General features: G+C 39.3%; 1 protein-coding gene across 1 annotated transcript; it reads left to right on the top strand.

The window, feature by feature from the left end:
* Nucleotides 1-665: 665 nt before the first annotated feature.
* On the top strand, nucleotides 666-17,245 carry LOC139945247 (carboxypeptidase Q-like). Its single transcript, XM_071942567.1, has 14 exons — nucleotides 666-785; nucleotides 2,575-2,679; nucleotides 4,539-4,670; nucleotides 5,403-5,464; nucleotides 5,724-5,829; nucleotides 6,702-6,763; nucleotides 7,841-8,005; nucleotides 8,490-8,574; nucleotides 9,236-9,339; nucleotides 10,708-10,794; nucleotides 12,103-12,219; nucleotides 13,016-13,091; nucleotides 14,013-14,192; nucleotides 15,772-17,245. Exons 1-14 carry the CDS (start codon nucleotides 749-751, stop codon nucleotides 15,879-15,881), a joined length of 1,428 nt encoding a protein of 475 aa, XP_071798668.1. The 5' UTR covers nucleotides 666-748; the 3' UTR covers nucleotides 15,882-17,245.
* Nucleotides 17,246-17,643: the final 398 nt, after the last annotated feature.

Here is a 17,643-nt window from a genome sequence, read left to right on the forward strand (position 1 = left end):
GGGAAGAGAGGGCTACAGAACACAGGAGAAAATATATTAAAACTAGCTTGCAGTCATTGGACATGGCGATCAATACTGCATTTTTTTACCTTTTAAAATCACAGGATAAGTGTTGAGCTCAAGCTCATTTTTTATGTTTTACTAACACGATTTCCCAGCTGTTGCAGAAGCATGTATTTAATGTCAGTTTTAAGAACTTTACTGAGGTTAATGCAGTAAAATAAGCTGTGCATCTGAACAAAATTTAAAAAAAGTATCCCAATAATTGCGAGAAAGTGATGAGCCCAAGAATTCTGCTGTGGCAACTTTGACCATTGAGCTGTTCTGTTCCTTGAGCGAAGCTCTGCCAACAACAAATACCGAGCCTCATGCACATATACAAACAAACTTTCTCATCAGATATGAAATTGCAGTGAGTGTCAATAGATTTTTACATAAAAAAAACAAAGTCGTGAATTTCCCAGGATTTGTGTTGAAAATGTTTGAACCGCATGTTGAGGTTACACCATAAGAGGAATGAAATAAAAAATGTTGACTTTGGAACACTAGGTGGCAGCAGACTTGCCATGTGAAAATCAGGAGACCGCGCGCGCGAACCGAACCGACCTTTTACTTTCTGTCACGTGTGGCTGTCAAAGTCACGTGCTCGTAAGTCACGTGGCCAAACTACCTGGATTGACACTATTTTGTTTTGGAGCTCCGGAGCGGCCGACCGCCTGTTATTTTCCACGCTCATCTTGTTGCTAAAATGGTCCAAGCACCAATATCTCAAAATTTTATTGTTGGTAAGTAAACTCTTCTCAGTCCATTCCTCCATTCATAGACACGTCAATGTGTACTTTCTCAGCAGTGCTAAATAAATGTACGCTGCTGTGACGGTCGGCTTGTTTTGTACACAATTAAAACACAATCAACTTGGTTGGGGCATGGAGGTAGAAATGGTTGGGGGCTACATGTACCTCCATGATGGGACCATATGGGACGGCTATCATTGGAGAAAATATGACCACCCTATTAATTTTATCCTCCAAGTCCAATTGTCAGTTTTCGGTGATTGTTTATTATTTCTGTTTTTCTTTGAATTGAATAAATAAAGAAACGTTGCAACCTCACTATTTATTTAAAAATAACCTAACCACGATTACTTTATAGGAAAAGTTTCCGTATGGCGCCACCACTTTTTCATTTGATATGAAATAAAATAGGAACTTATTTACCTGATTGATATATCCCTTTTTCTAAAAATGAGTGAAAAAGTGGTGGCGCCATGCGGAAAGTTATCCACTTTATATTTATTACTACCAACATCAATTCAATCACATGAACTGAACTAATTTTTATTAATTACTATATAAAAATACTAGACTTAGACCCAGTAACTGGGGTGCTGTTAGCCCCACTTGTGTCCAAGGCTAGCTGAATCCTAGCCCCATAAATCGGTCCAATCCACTCCGTATCCTTGGCCCCAGCACCACTGATGTCAAAACCTTTCGGAATCCTTGAAAAACCATCTGCAATGTTCTGCATCATGAAACTTACCGATCTAATGCTTCAGAAGTTGCAGATAGCACTACACTTGGAATCGTTCAAATAGGTATCACAGATTTTGAGTAAAAATCAAGTGAATTTTACCGCTAATGCCGCGATGCCGATTGTCCCCCGACCGTGCGCAGATTTTTTTCCCAGGACAAATGTGTGGAATTATCTGCACACGTTCGTCCTAGAAAGAAAAGATACCCAATCCACGCTTCGTGTACAAACATATGGACACACGTCTCGTAACCCTCTTTCCGACGGCTGTAGGGGGAGGGTTACGCTATCCCAAGTAGAGTCCAACCAACCTGTCTATCGAATAGACCCACTAAGGATTCCAAGCTTGGCCACAGAAGTGGAGCTTATAATAAATAGTTACAGTTTGTAACGCTCCAGCGAGGGTCGAAGGTCTGTGACCATCGCTGGAGCGTTACAATTTGTGTAACTAAAGTGGAGCTATGGAATAAATAGATTCACTGGCATGATTGGCTAGTATTATTATCAGATTATTGGGCATGGAATAGCACAATGCAGTCTGAGAGTTGAGCCATGTGATTTGATTGTCAATGTCAAAAAATGTGAATTATTTAGTGTTTGTCGAAACCTTTCAGCAGGCCACAAAAATATTGATGCCCTGACTTTTAGCTACACAAGTAGTACATGAAGCGAAGGATCCCCCCCCCCATTTCTCCATGTTTTGTTCAATCGAGAGGAGAGTTAATGGTTGTCATCGTTTTCTAGGGGCTGTTTTCTTTGCATCGCATGCAGTGAGGGAAACACCCCTGATAAAGTTGAGTTTGTTGACCCTAAGGAAATAGTAGGCCTATCTTTTTACCCAGATATGATTGTTTATGGTTCATTATTTCCTTTATAAAATTTTTGTGAAACACATCATCTTTCCTGCCTCATCCTCCATCCCGGATCTGCCCAACTCCTCCCCCCAACTCCTCCTCCATAACACTGTATTAAACTGTAGGCCCCAAACCCTCTGTTGTTTTGATGGTTTTATTCTTTGGATTTGCTTTATTTCCATACTTGCAGCATTGATTCTCTGCCATCTGGCAGTCTCTTGCGGCAAACCACTGGTGGACAGTTATGACATTACAGACCTACAAAGAGTCAAGAAAGAAATTGCTGGTTATAAAGGTGAATTAAATTTCCCCCTTCATTGAAGTCCACACAGCAATTGGTTTTGATTTTGTGATAGATAGTCTTACAGCATTTCTGCTGCCCAATGAACCTTTATCATAGTGCAGCCATTTCAAATTTCTCCCACTGATATCAATGTATTCAACCAAACCGTGGCTGGAAGAATATAATAGTCTGGTTCCTATTTGCAAAATTATTATTAGCATTCATTATTATTGGTTGATATGAGGAACATGACCAAGATGGAGGCAGCATGACAAAGGTCTATAGGAACCATAGAGTTATATATAAGAACTAGAGGGCGCACGAGTGATACTTCGTGCACAAACGCCACGGGACCGCAAGATGACAAGCGCGTCATTCTGCACGCGCGTTGAATATGAAATACACGTTTGAGTTTTTTTTTATTGAACGCCCACGTGATGCTGTTTGTTCAACTTACAAAATGGCCGCACAAACACACGCTGTGAGATGCCAGTTTTGTCAACTGAGAAAATGGCCGCCTGTGCGCATGCCTGAGCGCGTATATAGGCCAGTGCGCCCTCTAGTTCTTATATATAACTCTATGATAGGAACACTGATAGCGATTAAGCGATTTCACCCATAGAGGGTGCTATGCACACATGCAGCTCTGTAATTTAGCACTTGATACAGGGCCATGAATCGCTGTACAGTTAGTGTACAGTACACAGAGGACGGTAACCAATTAGGCAGTGAACTCTGCAAAGGACAACTTCACCAATACCAGGCTACTGTCTGCCCAAGGTGTACCATTTCGGGAGTCAAAAAAATTTGTGTCTCACTATTAAATATGAATTGCGTAAAATGAACACTGTATGCACCACTGCACTATAGTTACACACAGGCAATCTGTCTCCAAAACCACAATTAGATGATATAAGATGAGCTGGGTCAATACACACTTTATTGAATTAACTCGCCAGTCACAATATTATCCTTATGGTTTATTGCCTTGCTGAATGGAAGCCTGCTGATGAATTGATCAGCCATCAGAAATCAGAAATCGAGACCAGTGCACTGGCCCACTCGGTCATTACACACGGTTTCTTTCATTCAGCACTGATGGAAGGTTATAATGATAGAAAATACTGACTGCACTATAGTAGCACACTTGAGTGAGATGCCTTCAAACTGTAGACCATGTCACACTTTTTTCTGAAATTTTTTTCTGTGAACATTCCAGGGCATTTTCTGGTAGGCAAGATACTACCATTTGTATTTTGTAATTATTTTTGTGTCATAGTAAATTGTAAAAGAAGCAGCTGAATACTTTATGAGATACTTCTTGCCTTGTCATAAAATGATAATAATCAAAGCAGGCGGTGCTATTTCCACCATTTCATTTGAGCTAACTGTGTAACAAACAAGGACTAGTAACATGGTCCTTGAAGACCCTGGACACTATTGGTAATTGTCAAAGACCAGTCTTCTCACTTGGTGTACCTCAACATATATGCATAAAATAACAAACGTGTGAAAATTTGAGCTCAATTGGTCGTCGAAGTTGCGAGATAATGATGAAAGAAAAAACAACTTGTCACACAAAGTTGTGTGCTATGCTCAAGAATTTGAGAACTCAAATTCTAAATCTGAGGTCTCAAAATCAAATTTGGGGGAAATTACTTCTCTCTCAAAAACTACATCACTTCAGAGGGAGCCGTTTCTCACAATGTTTTACACTACCAACCTCTCCCCATTACTAATTGTTACCAAGTAAGGTTTTATGCTTATAATTATTTTGAGTAGTTACCAATAGTGTCCACTGCCTTTAATGTGAACATTGGAAATTTAATTGCATGTAAGTTATATTCTTCTCTTTGTTATATTTTGATCAGATGTTGCAAACCAGATTATGGATTTTGTCGTGAATGGCAGTGCAAAAGGACAGGCGTATGACCGCCTCGCTGTGTTTACAGATACATTTGGAAGTCGGTTTACTGGCTCCCAAAATCTGGAAGACTCAATCGGTAAGCAATCCATTAAAAAAATAAGCCACTCCAGAGACTTGCTGAAGGTGGTTGTAGTTTAACCTGTAGGCCTACTGGTCAAGTAAACAATAACATCAGATAGTTGAAAAGGTGTCTCTTAGAAAAAACTTTGAGAGCTACAGGCCTCCTCTTGGTGATTTCCCCCTCCCAACAAAAAAAATTAAAAATAAAAACAAGCCCTGACACTGGACAATATTGGTAATTGTCAAAGACCAGTCTTCTCACTTGGTGGATCTCAATATATGCATGTGAAAATTTGAGCTCAATTGGTCGTCGAAGTTGCGAGATAATAATGAAAGAAAAAACATCCTTGTCACACAAAGTTGTGTGCTTTCAGATGCTTGATTTTGAGACCTCAAATTCTAAATCTGAGGTCTCGAAATCAAATTCGTGGAAAATTACTTCTTTCTCAAAAACTACGTCCTTTCAGAGGGAGCCGTTTCTCACAATGTTTTATACTACTTGTGTATCAACAGCTCTCCATTACTTGTAACCAAGTAATTTTTTTATACTACAAATTATTTTGAGTAATTACCAGTAGTGTCTACTGCCTTTAATATGGCATGTAATGTTTGAAGCTTTGCACAGTGAACCAAACATGCTGGTACATCCATGTGTAATGTTTCTTTTGGGAGGATAGTTGGCCTCGGAAATGAGCAGTCGGTATTTCTATAGCCAAAACTACAGTCAAAAACTTTATTGACATTTCAGATTTCATGCTGGATAAGCTCAAGAAAGATGGCCTAGACAATGTCCATGGAGAAGCTGTCAAGGTAATTCCAAACGTAGTGAGAAATTAATACTTCTTTCTCAAAGACTATGTTACTTCAGAGGGAGCCATTTGTCACAATGTTTTATACTATCAACAGCTCTTCATTGCTCGTTACCAGGCAAGTTTTTATGCTAATAATTATTTTGAGTAATTACCAGTGCCTTTTATGTGTGTGTTTTATAACTGGGAAAACACTTTTCATGCTTACATGATGAATAAATAAATCTAATCTAATCTAATCTAATCTAAACACTCCACAGGTTCCTCACTGGGTAAGAGGCAATGAGTCGGCGATGTTGCTGGAACCAAGACGGTACAATCTGATCATGATGGGTCTGGGAAGCAGCATTGGAACTCCTTCTGGCGGTAAAGTCAAACCTCTTTGACATTTTACTTTCATACTGTTGTGGGTCGGTTCATCCAAGAAAATGCGAGATGTATTCCGGCAGTTACTAATAGACCGATCCATTTGGTTCCACACAAGATGCACGTGCGAGCAAAAATACGTGAGCCTCTCCAATGCCTTTCTGCACAACTCTGCCGCGGGCGCCAAGCATACGCGCACGCATGTCGGACTTTATTTGTCGGACCTTCGTTGCGTTGTGAATGGTCAATACGCAATGGGGCGGAGCTTAATGGATCGGTCTATTAGTCCGTTGTGAAGAAGCTGTTTTGCATTGGATTTGATAGAAATTGGGTACATGCCAGTGCCTTGTCGAAAAGCTCCTTTTGTAGGTTTCCTGAGTTTCGCCACAAAAACTCAAGAAAACTATACATCCAGTGGCATGTTTTTACATTGAATTACTTGGGTCATCAAACTTAATGGATGAGCATGTAAGCTGCCCGGGGCAGGCAGCAGCCCGGGGCAGGCAGCAGCCCTACTGGTGTAATATGCATGATCCAAAACTCCACTGGTTGGAAAAGGTAATTACATTGGGATAACAGGTGTTATGTGTCAGATGAAAAGACAGTTTTGTTCTAGCCTGTTTCTTTAATGGAGCTTTCCCATAATGAGTCGCAAGTGAATGCTCATTTGAAGTCCTCATACTACATCCAGTGTTGATATAATGTCACGTGGTTAGGGGCAAGATTTTTTTAAGTTACAGAAGGAGGTTGTATGCAATGCAAAAGCTTTCCCCAAATGTTTAGAAACAAAATTAGTTTTTTTTTTTTTTTTTTTCAATAATATCTCCATCTTGTTTCTGTGGTTCATCATAATTTGGTTTTCCTTGTTTTAGGAATCACTGCTGAAGCTATTGTTGTGAGTTCGTTTGATGAACTACAAAAGCGAGCTAATGAGGTATTGTTTTCTATCTTGCACTTTGATTTCAACTTTTTTTGAAAGGTTTTAAGGGGGAAACCAAGGTCGAGTTCTGTTCTGTGATGCACTCATTTTCAAGAAGATTTTACAAGTCTCTAACCTGACATTGAATTTGACCTTTTGAATTTGACCTTTTGACTGGCGCAGCAACAACTTTTTGGAATGTACAGACATGATAGATGTTGACATCCATGAATGACATCATGTTTCAAATTTTGCTCGAAAGGGTGTCAAATAAAATTACATTTGACAACAATTTTCATGTTAAGTTAGAGACTTGTCATTTTGTTCCCACTTTCATAAGGACAAATTGTAGACTTAAACCACAGTTATTCCTCGGCTCTAGTTTGGTCGGTACATGTATAGGTGATGGGATTGTGCCAATGAAGATTGATGCACAGTCATCAGACTAAGAAAGTTTTGGGGCACAGGAGTCCTCACAGTTTTGTCAGTGTTGGTAATTTAGCACAGCTGCCATTTTGAAAGTTACAAAAAAATTGCTTGTTATTCTACCAATATTTTTCAAATTTCAAATCTGCAATGGCCTACATAGGCAAATATCTTTCTCATGATATACTCTAACTATGCGCCAAATTCCATGCTTGTGTCATCAAATGCATAATTTCCCATATTATTTTCTCTACTGCTCCAACTCTACATTCTAATCACAAGCTTAAACCTCACTCCTTTCGGGGGTGTTGTGGCCGAGCGTATAAGAGCATCGGACTCAAGTTCTGGTGGTTAAGTCATCGGGATGTGGGTTCAAATCAGACCCGGTCGTGACACTTGTGCCCTTGAACGGAACCATTGCTTTTCTCCACCCAGGTGTAAAATGGGTACCTGCAAGGGCATTGATGGTTTATGTGAATGATAAACTTGGAGCGTGGTATAACTTGTAGCACCAGCTTTACACTCCCAAGGGAGCTGAGATGGTTTACCCAGTGACCAGGGGTAATAATGTCAGTTTAAAGTTGTAATAAAGTGCTGTATAAATTTTTTTATTATTATTATTATTGTTATTATTTTTGTCCCTTTCCTCCCTCTGACAAATCCCAGGTTCCTGGTAAGATTGTGGTCTTCAACCAGCCCTGGGTGAACTATGGTGTTTCAGTTGCTTACAGGGACTTCAGCGCTGTTCATACAGCCAAACTTGGAGGTGTAGCAAGCTTGGTTCGTTCTGTAGCCTCGTTCTCCATTCACAGTCCACATACTGGCTGGCAGGTAAAGACCTTGGGCCAATTTTGTGCTTACTAAGCGATTTCCATTTCCTATGTACCATCTGTGACTGGTATCTGGCCAAGTTCTGCTAAGCAGAAGTATGATATGTTAAGCAATTGTTTCTCATTAAGCAGCTCTATGGAATTGGACCTCGTCACCGCGGTCCAGTGGTTAGACTGCAGGACTTGCAATCACAAGGTTGTGTATTCGAATCCCCTAGCTAATCACTGATTTCACAATGACTAGAATAAATATTGCCGTCTAGTTACTGAATTACAATTTCTTGATTTGTGTCATTCATAATCATATAGACGTTAAACCAATGTTTGTATGAGAGTTGGCTGTTGTCAGCTTGGTGTTTATATCCCTTTCTGGGAGTTTGCCAAGTTGGTTCCCTTGATGGGAAGATCATTCAACCAACAAACTCTGAAGTGCATACATATAAAACCAATCGGTGATTCAAATTGTTTGTGTGTGATTATGACAGGATTATTCTGATGGTGTGAAGAAGATCCCAGTCGCTTGCATAGCTGTTGAGGATGCAGAAATGTTGGCAAGAATGGCGGCCAGAGGTTTGTTCTAACTCTTTCAAAAATCTACGCTCCAATTTGGGTGGACTTGACTGATTTTGACTCAAAGTAGAATTTCCATCCTTCTTGAGGCCCCGGTCACAGTAAAACAGTAATGCATTTTGTATTATAATGCCCCTTACAAAGGTTATGCCTTTGAAAAATTTAGAGGGCGTCACAGAATATGTCTTATTTTTACTAGAAGGTTCGAGCAAACGCAATGCATTTGCAAGGTACCATACACTTAACAACCGATGTACTATCCCATGGTAATCAATGTAGTATTCAATGGCAACCACTGTACTAAACCCGTAGCAACAGCAACTTGTTGGTACCTTGACGTCTATAGGCACACATAAGTACTTTTACTTGTGTTTTGGCTAAAACTGAGACTCCTGGTGATCCCTTGAGTGTTCTATTTTCACAGAATATGTAACAAATTGACTTGTGTTTCCTGTCATTAAGCATGTATAGACCTTTATCACGCTGTCACCATCTTGTTCATGTTCCCTGTTTCCAATAACAGTAATGACTGCTAACATTCATTGCGCATGGCACCAGACTGTTATTTCGTCCAGCCTCAGTTTGGTTACAATGATTTGGAATGGAGTAAAATCAACATGACCACACCATGATATATACAAAGGTCTATATCTTTGCACAGGTACAAAGCTAGTTATCCATCTCAACATGGAAGCCAAGACTCTTCCAGAGGTAACGTCTCGTAACACTGTGGCTGAGGTAGTCGGAAGTGTATACCCTGAGGAGGTAAGGTTCTCTTTGTTTAAGACAAAAACAAGTTGCACCCCCTTAAGGTGATCCGGCTGCCGCTTTCCAGGTTGTATCGTTATTAGGGTGTGATCCCTACATGGCAGTTAACAGTTGTATAGCTTCTGACTGGCACCCCCGAACAAAGATCAGATATTGACTAAATAGGGAGAGCACCAGCATTGGAGCTAGATAGCTCAGTTGGTAGAGCGCCGGCCTTAAATCAGGAGGTCGTTTGTTCGAGGCCCACTCTAGTTAATTTTTTCTGTGTTTATCCCCAAAATCATTTAAAAATTTACCCAGTCGATTTTCCCTCGTGGTTTTTATTTATATAGAATATTTAGATAACTTATGGCGTGTCCTGGCCGAGCGGTGTAGTTCACCAGACCCAAACTTTGGTGTTGTCAGCAGCAGAGTGTGGGTTTGATACCCGGCATGACACTTGTATCCTTGAGCAAGGAACCTAACCATAATTGCTGGGTAAAAAGTTATAAGAAGGTTGTGCAATCTGCTCTACCAGCCAGATTCGCTCGTCCCCAGCGCCTTTGCTTTTAACCAAAGGCGCTAGGATGGGCAAACGTATCATGCGCTCTCATTGGTTTATACTAATAATGCGCAGTCCCATCATGCACCACACTCACACTGCACCATATTTCTATGCACTGCACGCATGACATACTTCCTGAACATGAATCGGTGCAAGCTGATTAGCCCAACCCAGCAGTCCTGGATACTGGCCGCTGGGGCCGAGCGAACCAGCCAGACTCCTCATAGATGATACTTGTGCGTACATCCTTTGAACTTAAAGGAACACGTTGCCTTGGATCGGACGAGTTGGTCAAAACAAAAGCGTTTGTAACCGTTTTTTATAAAATGCATATGGTTGGAAAGATGTTTTAAAAGTAGAATACAATGATCCACACAAGTTTGCCTCGAAATTGCGTGGTTTTCCTTCTACTGTGCGAACTAACATGGTCGGCCATTTATGGGAGTCAAAATTTTGACCCCCATAAATGGCCGACGTGTTAGTCGACAAGGTAAAAGGAAAACCACGCAATTTCGAGGCATGTTTGTGTGAATCATTGTATTCTACTTTTACAACATCTTTCTACCCATATGCATTTTATAAAAAACGGTTACAAACGCTTTTCAAAGACCAACTCAACCGATCCAAGGCAACGTGTTCCTTTAAGGGGGCCTTTTGTCAGACCCAAGAGTACAGTAGGTGGCAACTTGCTTCTGAGTTGATTTTGGTCGATAGCGCAAATCTGTTTAAGTGTAGCCCTGTCTTTTCTGTTTGTTATGATACTGCATGTATAGTTATGCAAGATTGTTTCAACTTGTATCATTATTTTCTTCTTTGCTCAGGTTGTGTTGGTATCTGGCCATCTGGATAGTTGGGATGTTGGCCAGGGTGCTATGGACGATGGGGGTGGAGCTTTCATCTCTTGGCAGGTGAGTTTATGCATATTCATATCATATTTAAATTATTCAACTGGCTAGTTGGGATGCTGCCCAGGGTGCTATGAATGGTGGGGTGAAGTTTTCATCTCGGCAGGTGAATTCATGCATGTTCATACCATATGTAAATTATTTTAGTAAGCAAGAAAAACATCTGGGTGTGCAGTGATCACACACCAGCCAACCACACACCCCTTGACTCGCCCTAGTCCGAGCAGGAGTTTAAAAAAGGGGTACCTGCAATTTCATACCATCACATGCTAAGCAAAAACTGTGTGAGGCAGCATTCAAAACAGTGTAAGCTTTATGGAACTTTGCTGGTACCGGTACATGTAAGTAATTTCTGCTAAGCAATGTTTGGGCTTTATACATGAAATTGGGCCCAGTTGTAATGCTGTAATAAGTAAGCTGGTACCACAGATAATTTAACTTGTGTGACAGTTGCATCATGATGTGGAAGTGTTGTGGCTGAGTGGTTAGGAGCACCGAATAACTCTGGTGTTTCTGATCAGCAGAGGGCGGGTCCGTAACCCAGTCGTGATACTTGTGTCCTTAAGCAAGACCCTTAACCATTGCTTTGTCCTTCGGATGGGACGTAAAGCCGTTTGTCCCTTGTGTTGTGTAAGCCTTGTAAAAGAACCTTGTGCGCTTATCGAAAAGAGAAGGGGTTTGCCCTGGTGTTCCTGGCTGGATTGGCTGCATATTGCGCCTCAGCAACTTGTAAACCATACCATGGTGCTTTGTAAAGGGAGTAGGTCTCATAGTCCAACATACATTACCTTGCAGGAAATACTGTACATGTATGTACGTTAATGGTTAAAGACACTGGACACCTTTGGTAATTGTCAAAGACCAGTCTTCTCACTTGGTGTATCCCAACATATGCATAAAATAACAAACCTGTGAAAATTTGAACTCAGTTGGTCGTCGAAGTTGCGAGAGAATAATGAAAGAAAAAACACCCTTTTCACACGAAGTTGTGTGCTTTCAGATGCTTGATTTTGAGACCTCAGCTGAGGTCTTGAAATCAATTCAAACATTTTAGTGAGAAATTACGTCTTTCTCAAAAACTATGTTACTCCAGAAGGGAGCCATTTCTCACAATGTTTTATACTACCAACAGATCTTCATTGCTCATTACCAAGAAAGTTTTTATGCTAACAATTGTTTTGAGTATTTACCAATAGTGTCCAGTGCCTTTAAGCGCCTTGAGCGTCACTGAGTGAAGGATATGCGCGCTATATATGGAGCCACTATTATTCTTATTATTGTAAGAGCTATTGAGTTTCTTTTTTCTTGCAGGCATTATCGGTTATAAGACAGCTTGGGTTAAGACCAAAGAGGACGATGAGAATGGTGATGTGGACCGGGGAGGAAGTAGGAGGAGTAGGGTCACTACAGTACTATCAACGTCATAAGGTAAGAAGCAGTCATCTCTCAAAGTGCTTAGGGCTCAGATGGAGCTCCTTAACCCTTTAAAGGGCCCAATTTCGTAGAGCTGCTAAGCACAAAAAATTTACTTAGCATGAAATCTTTGCCTTAATAAAAACAATTGATTACCAACCAAATTTCCACGCGATTTTCAGGATAAGCAAACAACAGCTAAATACCAGTAATGAGCAATATGCAACAAGTGAAAATTTGGTTGTTTATATGAAGAAAGAAATTTCATGCTAAGCAAATTTTTGTGCTTAGCAGCTCTATGAATTTGGGCCCAGATCATAGTGGCCACCAGCTGCTTTTACAAAACAGCCAATACGGCTGCAAACAGCCGAAAGATTTTACCTACTTCCATCCACACAAAGAGGTCAAAGTAAAGGTCATGTCTGGATATGAAATTGTCCAATGTTTCCATTGTGAACATATATAGCATCCCAATTTCTAAAACGAAAGCAGTTTTTTTTGTGGTGACATTTTTACTGCAAATCTTTTGATTAAAATAATGATGGTCTGGGCATTTTGTGGTTATTAAACAGAAATGAATGGTCTCTAAATGGTTCGAAAGGCACTGGAAACATTTGGTAATGGGAGACTTTTGAGGTGCTGGCGGCAGCAGAAATAACGGCCCTTTTTTGCGGTGCTACATAATTTGGTCTAAGAATTCATAACTTCAATAAGCTATGCTTCTGAAAAAAATGTATATACTACATTGTAAGTGCCTTGAGTACCTTAGATACATGCGCTATATAACACTTTCCACCCTGTCCATATTCAGGTGAATGCCAGCATGTATGACCTAGTAATGGAATCTGACATGGGGACTTTTACACCATATGGAGTCGAAGTAAAAGGTAATCCAAATGTGTGTTTTTTTTGTTAACATTATAATATTGTTTTAAAAGCACTGTAGGCCTACACTTTTGGTAATTACTAAGAGAATGAAAGGGTAGCGACGAGTTCTTAAATGGCTGTTTAAAACCAACAGGGTCGCGGTTGTGCGAGGCGAGGGCCTTTATCAAACGGCCACTACCCTAGGTTTTAAACGGACATTTAAGACCGAGTCACTACTCTTTTATTCCTGTTCATAAATGCACTTTTGTTAAAAAGTTATAAATAAAATACGTAAATCTGTAAAACAAATCAAGAAAATTTCAATTCCTGTCTTGGCTTCCTTTAATGAAGGGTCAAAATTGCATTGACGCTCACTGGTTGTGCCTACTTGCAGGTGCTATTAAGGGAAGAAAAGAGTAGTAACGTGTTCCTAAATAGCCGTTTAAATCCGGCAGGGTCGTGGCCGTACGATAAAGACCCGAGCTGAGGGGAGCGCTTTCATCCTCTGTCCACGACCCTGCAAAGTTTTAAACGGCTGTTTAAGAACGAGTCACTACTCTTTTATTCCAATTCATAAATGCCCTTTTATTAAAATAAATATAAAAATAACATTTATCGACACTGTGACAATCTGTTTTGTAGCAAAAATTTGAAGTTTGTACATATCTTTTCAATTTTTTTTTTTAAAATCTGTTTGGTGCTCGTTGGGTTGTGTGTATGCGCGTTTAGAAACAGATTAGACGCTGTTACTAATTGCGTCGAATTGCTTTCCGCGTAATAAAATTGGCGTACATGAGCTTGCGCGCCTAACACACAGCTCCAGCTAGTCTTTATCAACCGTTTGAACGTGACGTGCTCTCCACCAATAGGAATAGCAAAACTGTCTGGGGTAATTATGATTTGTCATTGACATTATTTAACTAACCTTTATGACTTTTCAGGAAGTAACGCCACACTTGAAATCATCAAAAGTATTGTGGAGCTTTTAGGTCCAGTAAATGCGACAACATTTCTTGATGCGGCGGACGGTTTAGATGTCTCTTACTGGGAAAAAGAGGGTGTACCGGGCGGCAGTATACTCAACCGCAATAACGATTATTTCTGGTATCATCATTCAGATGGTATGTGTGTAGATTCCTTCTTTGGTTATGTTGAGGCATGTTAAGGGATTAACGGCACTGAACATGTTTAGTAATTGTCAAAGACCAGTTTTCTCACTTGGTGTATCCCAACATAAGCATAAAATACCAAATGGGCCCCGTCGGTCATCAAAGTTGCAAGAGAATAATAAAACAACCGTTGTTGCATTACTTTGTGTGATTTCAGATGCATAATAAAAATCTTCAGCTGAAGACTTTTATTTTGAGTGAGAAATTAAATCTTTCTTAAAATGTTACTTCAGAGGGAGCAGTCTCTCACAATGTTTTATAATATACTGTCAACAGCTTTCCGTTGCTCGTTACCAAGTGAGTTTTTATGCTAACAACTATTTTGAGAAATTACCAATAGTGTCCAGTGCCTTTAACAGCTTGAAGCTATAGCATCTTGAAGAGACAGCTAATCAGTTTGCACCCACAGAGCGATGAAAGCTGGCCAGTGCTCCGATAGCATGGAAGATTATTCATCATGTGGGCAGTAGATGCAATTACAGGAAAACTCCATATATAAAGAATATCCGAGAATGGTCACAAAATCGTTTGAAATTACTTAATAGCAAAACGTGTGCTAATTTGTATGCTGGTGCTTCAAGTCCAATGAATACAGGGTGAGTCAAAAAGAAGTTGACTGGGATGGGTGATGTTTTTCAAAACAAACAGATGACACTCAAAAGTTCAGTAAAGCATATATTTAGCAAGTACTCTCTCCTGCTTACTAGAAAAAAAAATAATGCAAGAAATTTATCAATCCTAAGACATGTAAGAGGAGTTCTATTTAAAAAAAGGTACTCATTTTGCAATGAATGGTTTTGTTATACCCTTTGCTGCTAATACTCAGATATTTAGATTCAGTCAGACATTATAATTCCATGGACAACTCAAAACACGAGTGCTTTCAGTAAAACATGCTAACTTCTCGTAGAAATGATCAACTTGTTTCATTCCTTTATTCAGATACCCCGGAAAGAATGCTTGTTTAATACGTGCTTCAATGGGGTTTTGAGTGTCAGTTGTTGTTTTGTTATAAAATCACAAATCTCGGTCAACTTCTTTTTGACTCGACCTGTATGGGTAGTAATGGTTTATAACATGTAAGGCGCTTTGATACAAGTTTAAAGCCCTCGATGGCATGTCATGGTCGAACGGATAAGAGCACTTGACTGGAGCTCTGGAGTTTTTGTTACGCAGAGTATGGGTTCGAGTCCTGATCAGAACACTTGTGTCCTCATTATTTCCGCGCTTAAAAGAACCCAGAGAAAAGAGGAGGGGTTTGCCCCGGTGTTCCTTGGTTGATTGGCAGCACTTTGCGCCACAGCACCTTGTAAACCATTACATGGTGCTGTGTTACGGAATAGACTTACTTTAAAAATATAGCTCCACAATACCTTGCAGGAAAATACACAATGTTAAAGCGCCTTGAACGCCACTGAGTGATGGATATGAGCGCTTTATAAGAAGCCATTAATATTATTAGTAGTATTATTTTTTTTATTATTGATTTCATCTATTGGTTATAGATATATTCTTGTTTGTCTATTTGCAGGTGACACAATATCTGTACAGGATCCACATCAAATGGATTTATGTACTGCAGTATGGACAGTCGTTTCATACATAGTGGCTGATTTAGATAAAATGCTCCCCAGAAAATAACAAGAGTATAGATTATGATGCCATCTCTCAACTTTGGAGGTTACCGTCATCACAGGTTGTTTTTTTCAATCATTCTTTAAAACTATCACTGTAATGCACCTGGATTTGTTTCCTTTTTTTTCCTTTGTTTAAATTGTTAAAGGCACATACATACACGTTTGGTAAATGTCAAAGACAAGTATTCTCACTTGGTGTATCCCAACGTATGCATACAATTAACAACTCTGAGAAAATTTGAGCTCAATAGACCGATTGCGTTACCAACGTCAACATTTGTTGTGCTTTTAGATTCCCATGAAGGGCTTCAGGCCCGCAGTCTTTCTCAGATTCAAATTTTGTAGTGAGAAATTACCTTTTTGATCAAAAACTTCAAAGGGAGTCCTTTCTCACAATGTTTTATACATGTACATACTATCACTGCTTTTGAGTATCATTTTGGGAACAGAAATTAAACAACATTTTTGTTTTACAGTCATGCAACTACAGTTTGTCCAAAAATATCAAGATGAGAACACGTGGTTATCAGGACTTTTTATTATTATTTTCAGTGTCATAGCTGAGAAAAACAAATAACTAAATCAGCTGAAAAGTTTCATGCCTGTTTAATGAGAAATGTTCATTTCATGTTATGACAGGATTTGAGACTAGGATATTCTTTTCTGATTCTCCAGCAAAAATCAGGGTACACTTTGACACTATCTTAATCAGTCGCTGCAGCTCATTTTGTCTGTGCTTTTTGTATGAATTACAAAAAAACTTCTTCTGAAAGTCTTAATTTTTATTAGCTGTCCCCACATAGTGGTCGGAACTGTAAGGATTTTTGTTTGTTTTTCTTATTATTTATTCGCTCAGTCAACAACCCATAGGTTTTGTGCACGCATTTTGTGTCCTCCAAAAATCATACTTGGATAAGTATAAAATAATAAGAACCTATATCATATTATTAAAGCTTAGATCATGAAGTTATAATTAAATGTAATTTGTTAACTTAGTTATATTGACATTAATATTTTATCAGCCAGTCTTGAGACCGTCGTATCTCAAAAAGTATCATAAATTTGTTTGGTTAATTTCATGTTTTGGTTTAAATGGCTGGCAATAACACCATGACATCATTCATTGAGTATTTTGTGTGCTAAACGGATGGCTCTAAATTTTAAGCTTGATCAAGTCCTGCCGTCGATTTCACCAAACTCTTCCTATTAATCTTAGGATTAATCTTAGAACTTAGGATGAGTTAAATTCCGTTTCTATAGACGTTATGACGCATCGAACCCGTCCTAACTCGATATAGGACTCATGACACACTATTTTATGCAGACAAGAATTTTCAAACCAATAAAATATCTTGTATCTATAAGCAAGGGTGTGTTAGTAATCTGCCTCTTTTCTTTAAACATTTGCTCAAAACTCTACCATAAAGGTGCAAGTGTAGTATATGCATTCAATCGCATATCTCACATGATCATTCTTCAGGCTTTATACATTTTGCATTTTTATCAATGTTTGCTCTAAAATACACCCAATAAACATAAGGCTAAAATTATTTAGCCTTGCATTTTGTTTTCAAATTTTGCCATATAATGGACAAGGCTATATTTATAGCCTTACATTTTTATCAAATTGTGCCCTAAAATGCACAAGGCCTTGCGTTTTTAATGGTGCCCTTAAGTGCACAAGGCTGTGTATGTAGCCTTGCATTTTTATCAAATGTTGCTCTAAAATGAACCAAATAATCATTAAGAGTCAGTTCAGGTAAATA

This window comes from Asterias amurensis, chromosome 1 (assembly GCF_032118995.1).
Source record: "Asterias amurensis chromosome 1, ASM3211899v1".
NCBI classification, from domain to species: Eukaryota; Metazoa; Echinodermata; class Asteroidea; order Forcipulatida; family Asteriidae; genus Asterias; species Asterias amurensis.

What these genes read in the sequence shown, in the direction of transcription:
- LOC139945247 (XM_071942567.1), top strand. Translation starts at nt 749, where the DNA reads ATGGTCCAAGCACCAATATCTCAAAATTTTATTGTTG. An exon ending in AAATCTGGAAGACTCAATCG is followed by an intron (nt 4,671 to 5,402) that starts GTAAGCAATCCA and finishes TTGACATTTCAG; the next exon opens with ATTTCATGCTGGATAAGCTC. An exon ending in TACAAAAGCGAGCTAATGAG is followed by an intron (nt 6,764 to 7,840) that starts GTATTGTTTTCT and finishes GACAAATCCCAG; the next exon opens with GTTCCTGGTAAGATTGTGGT.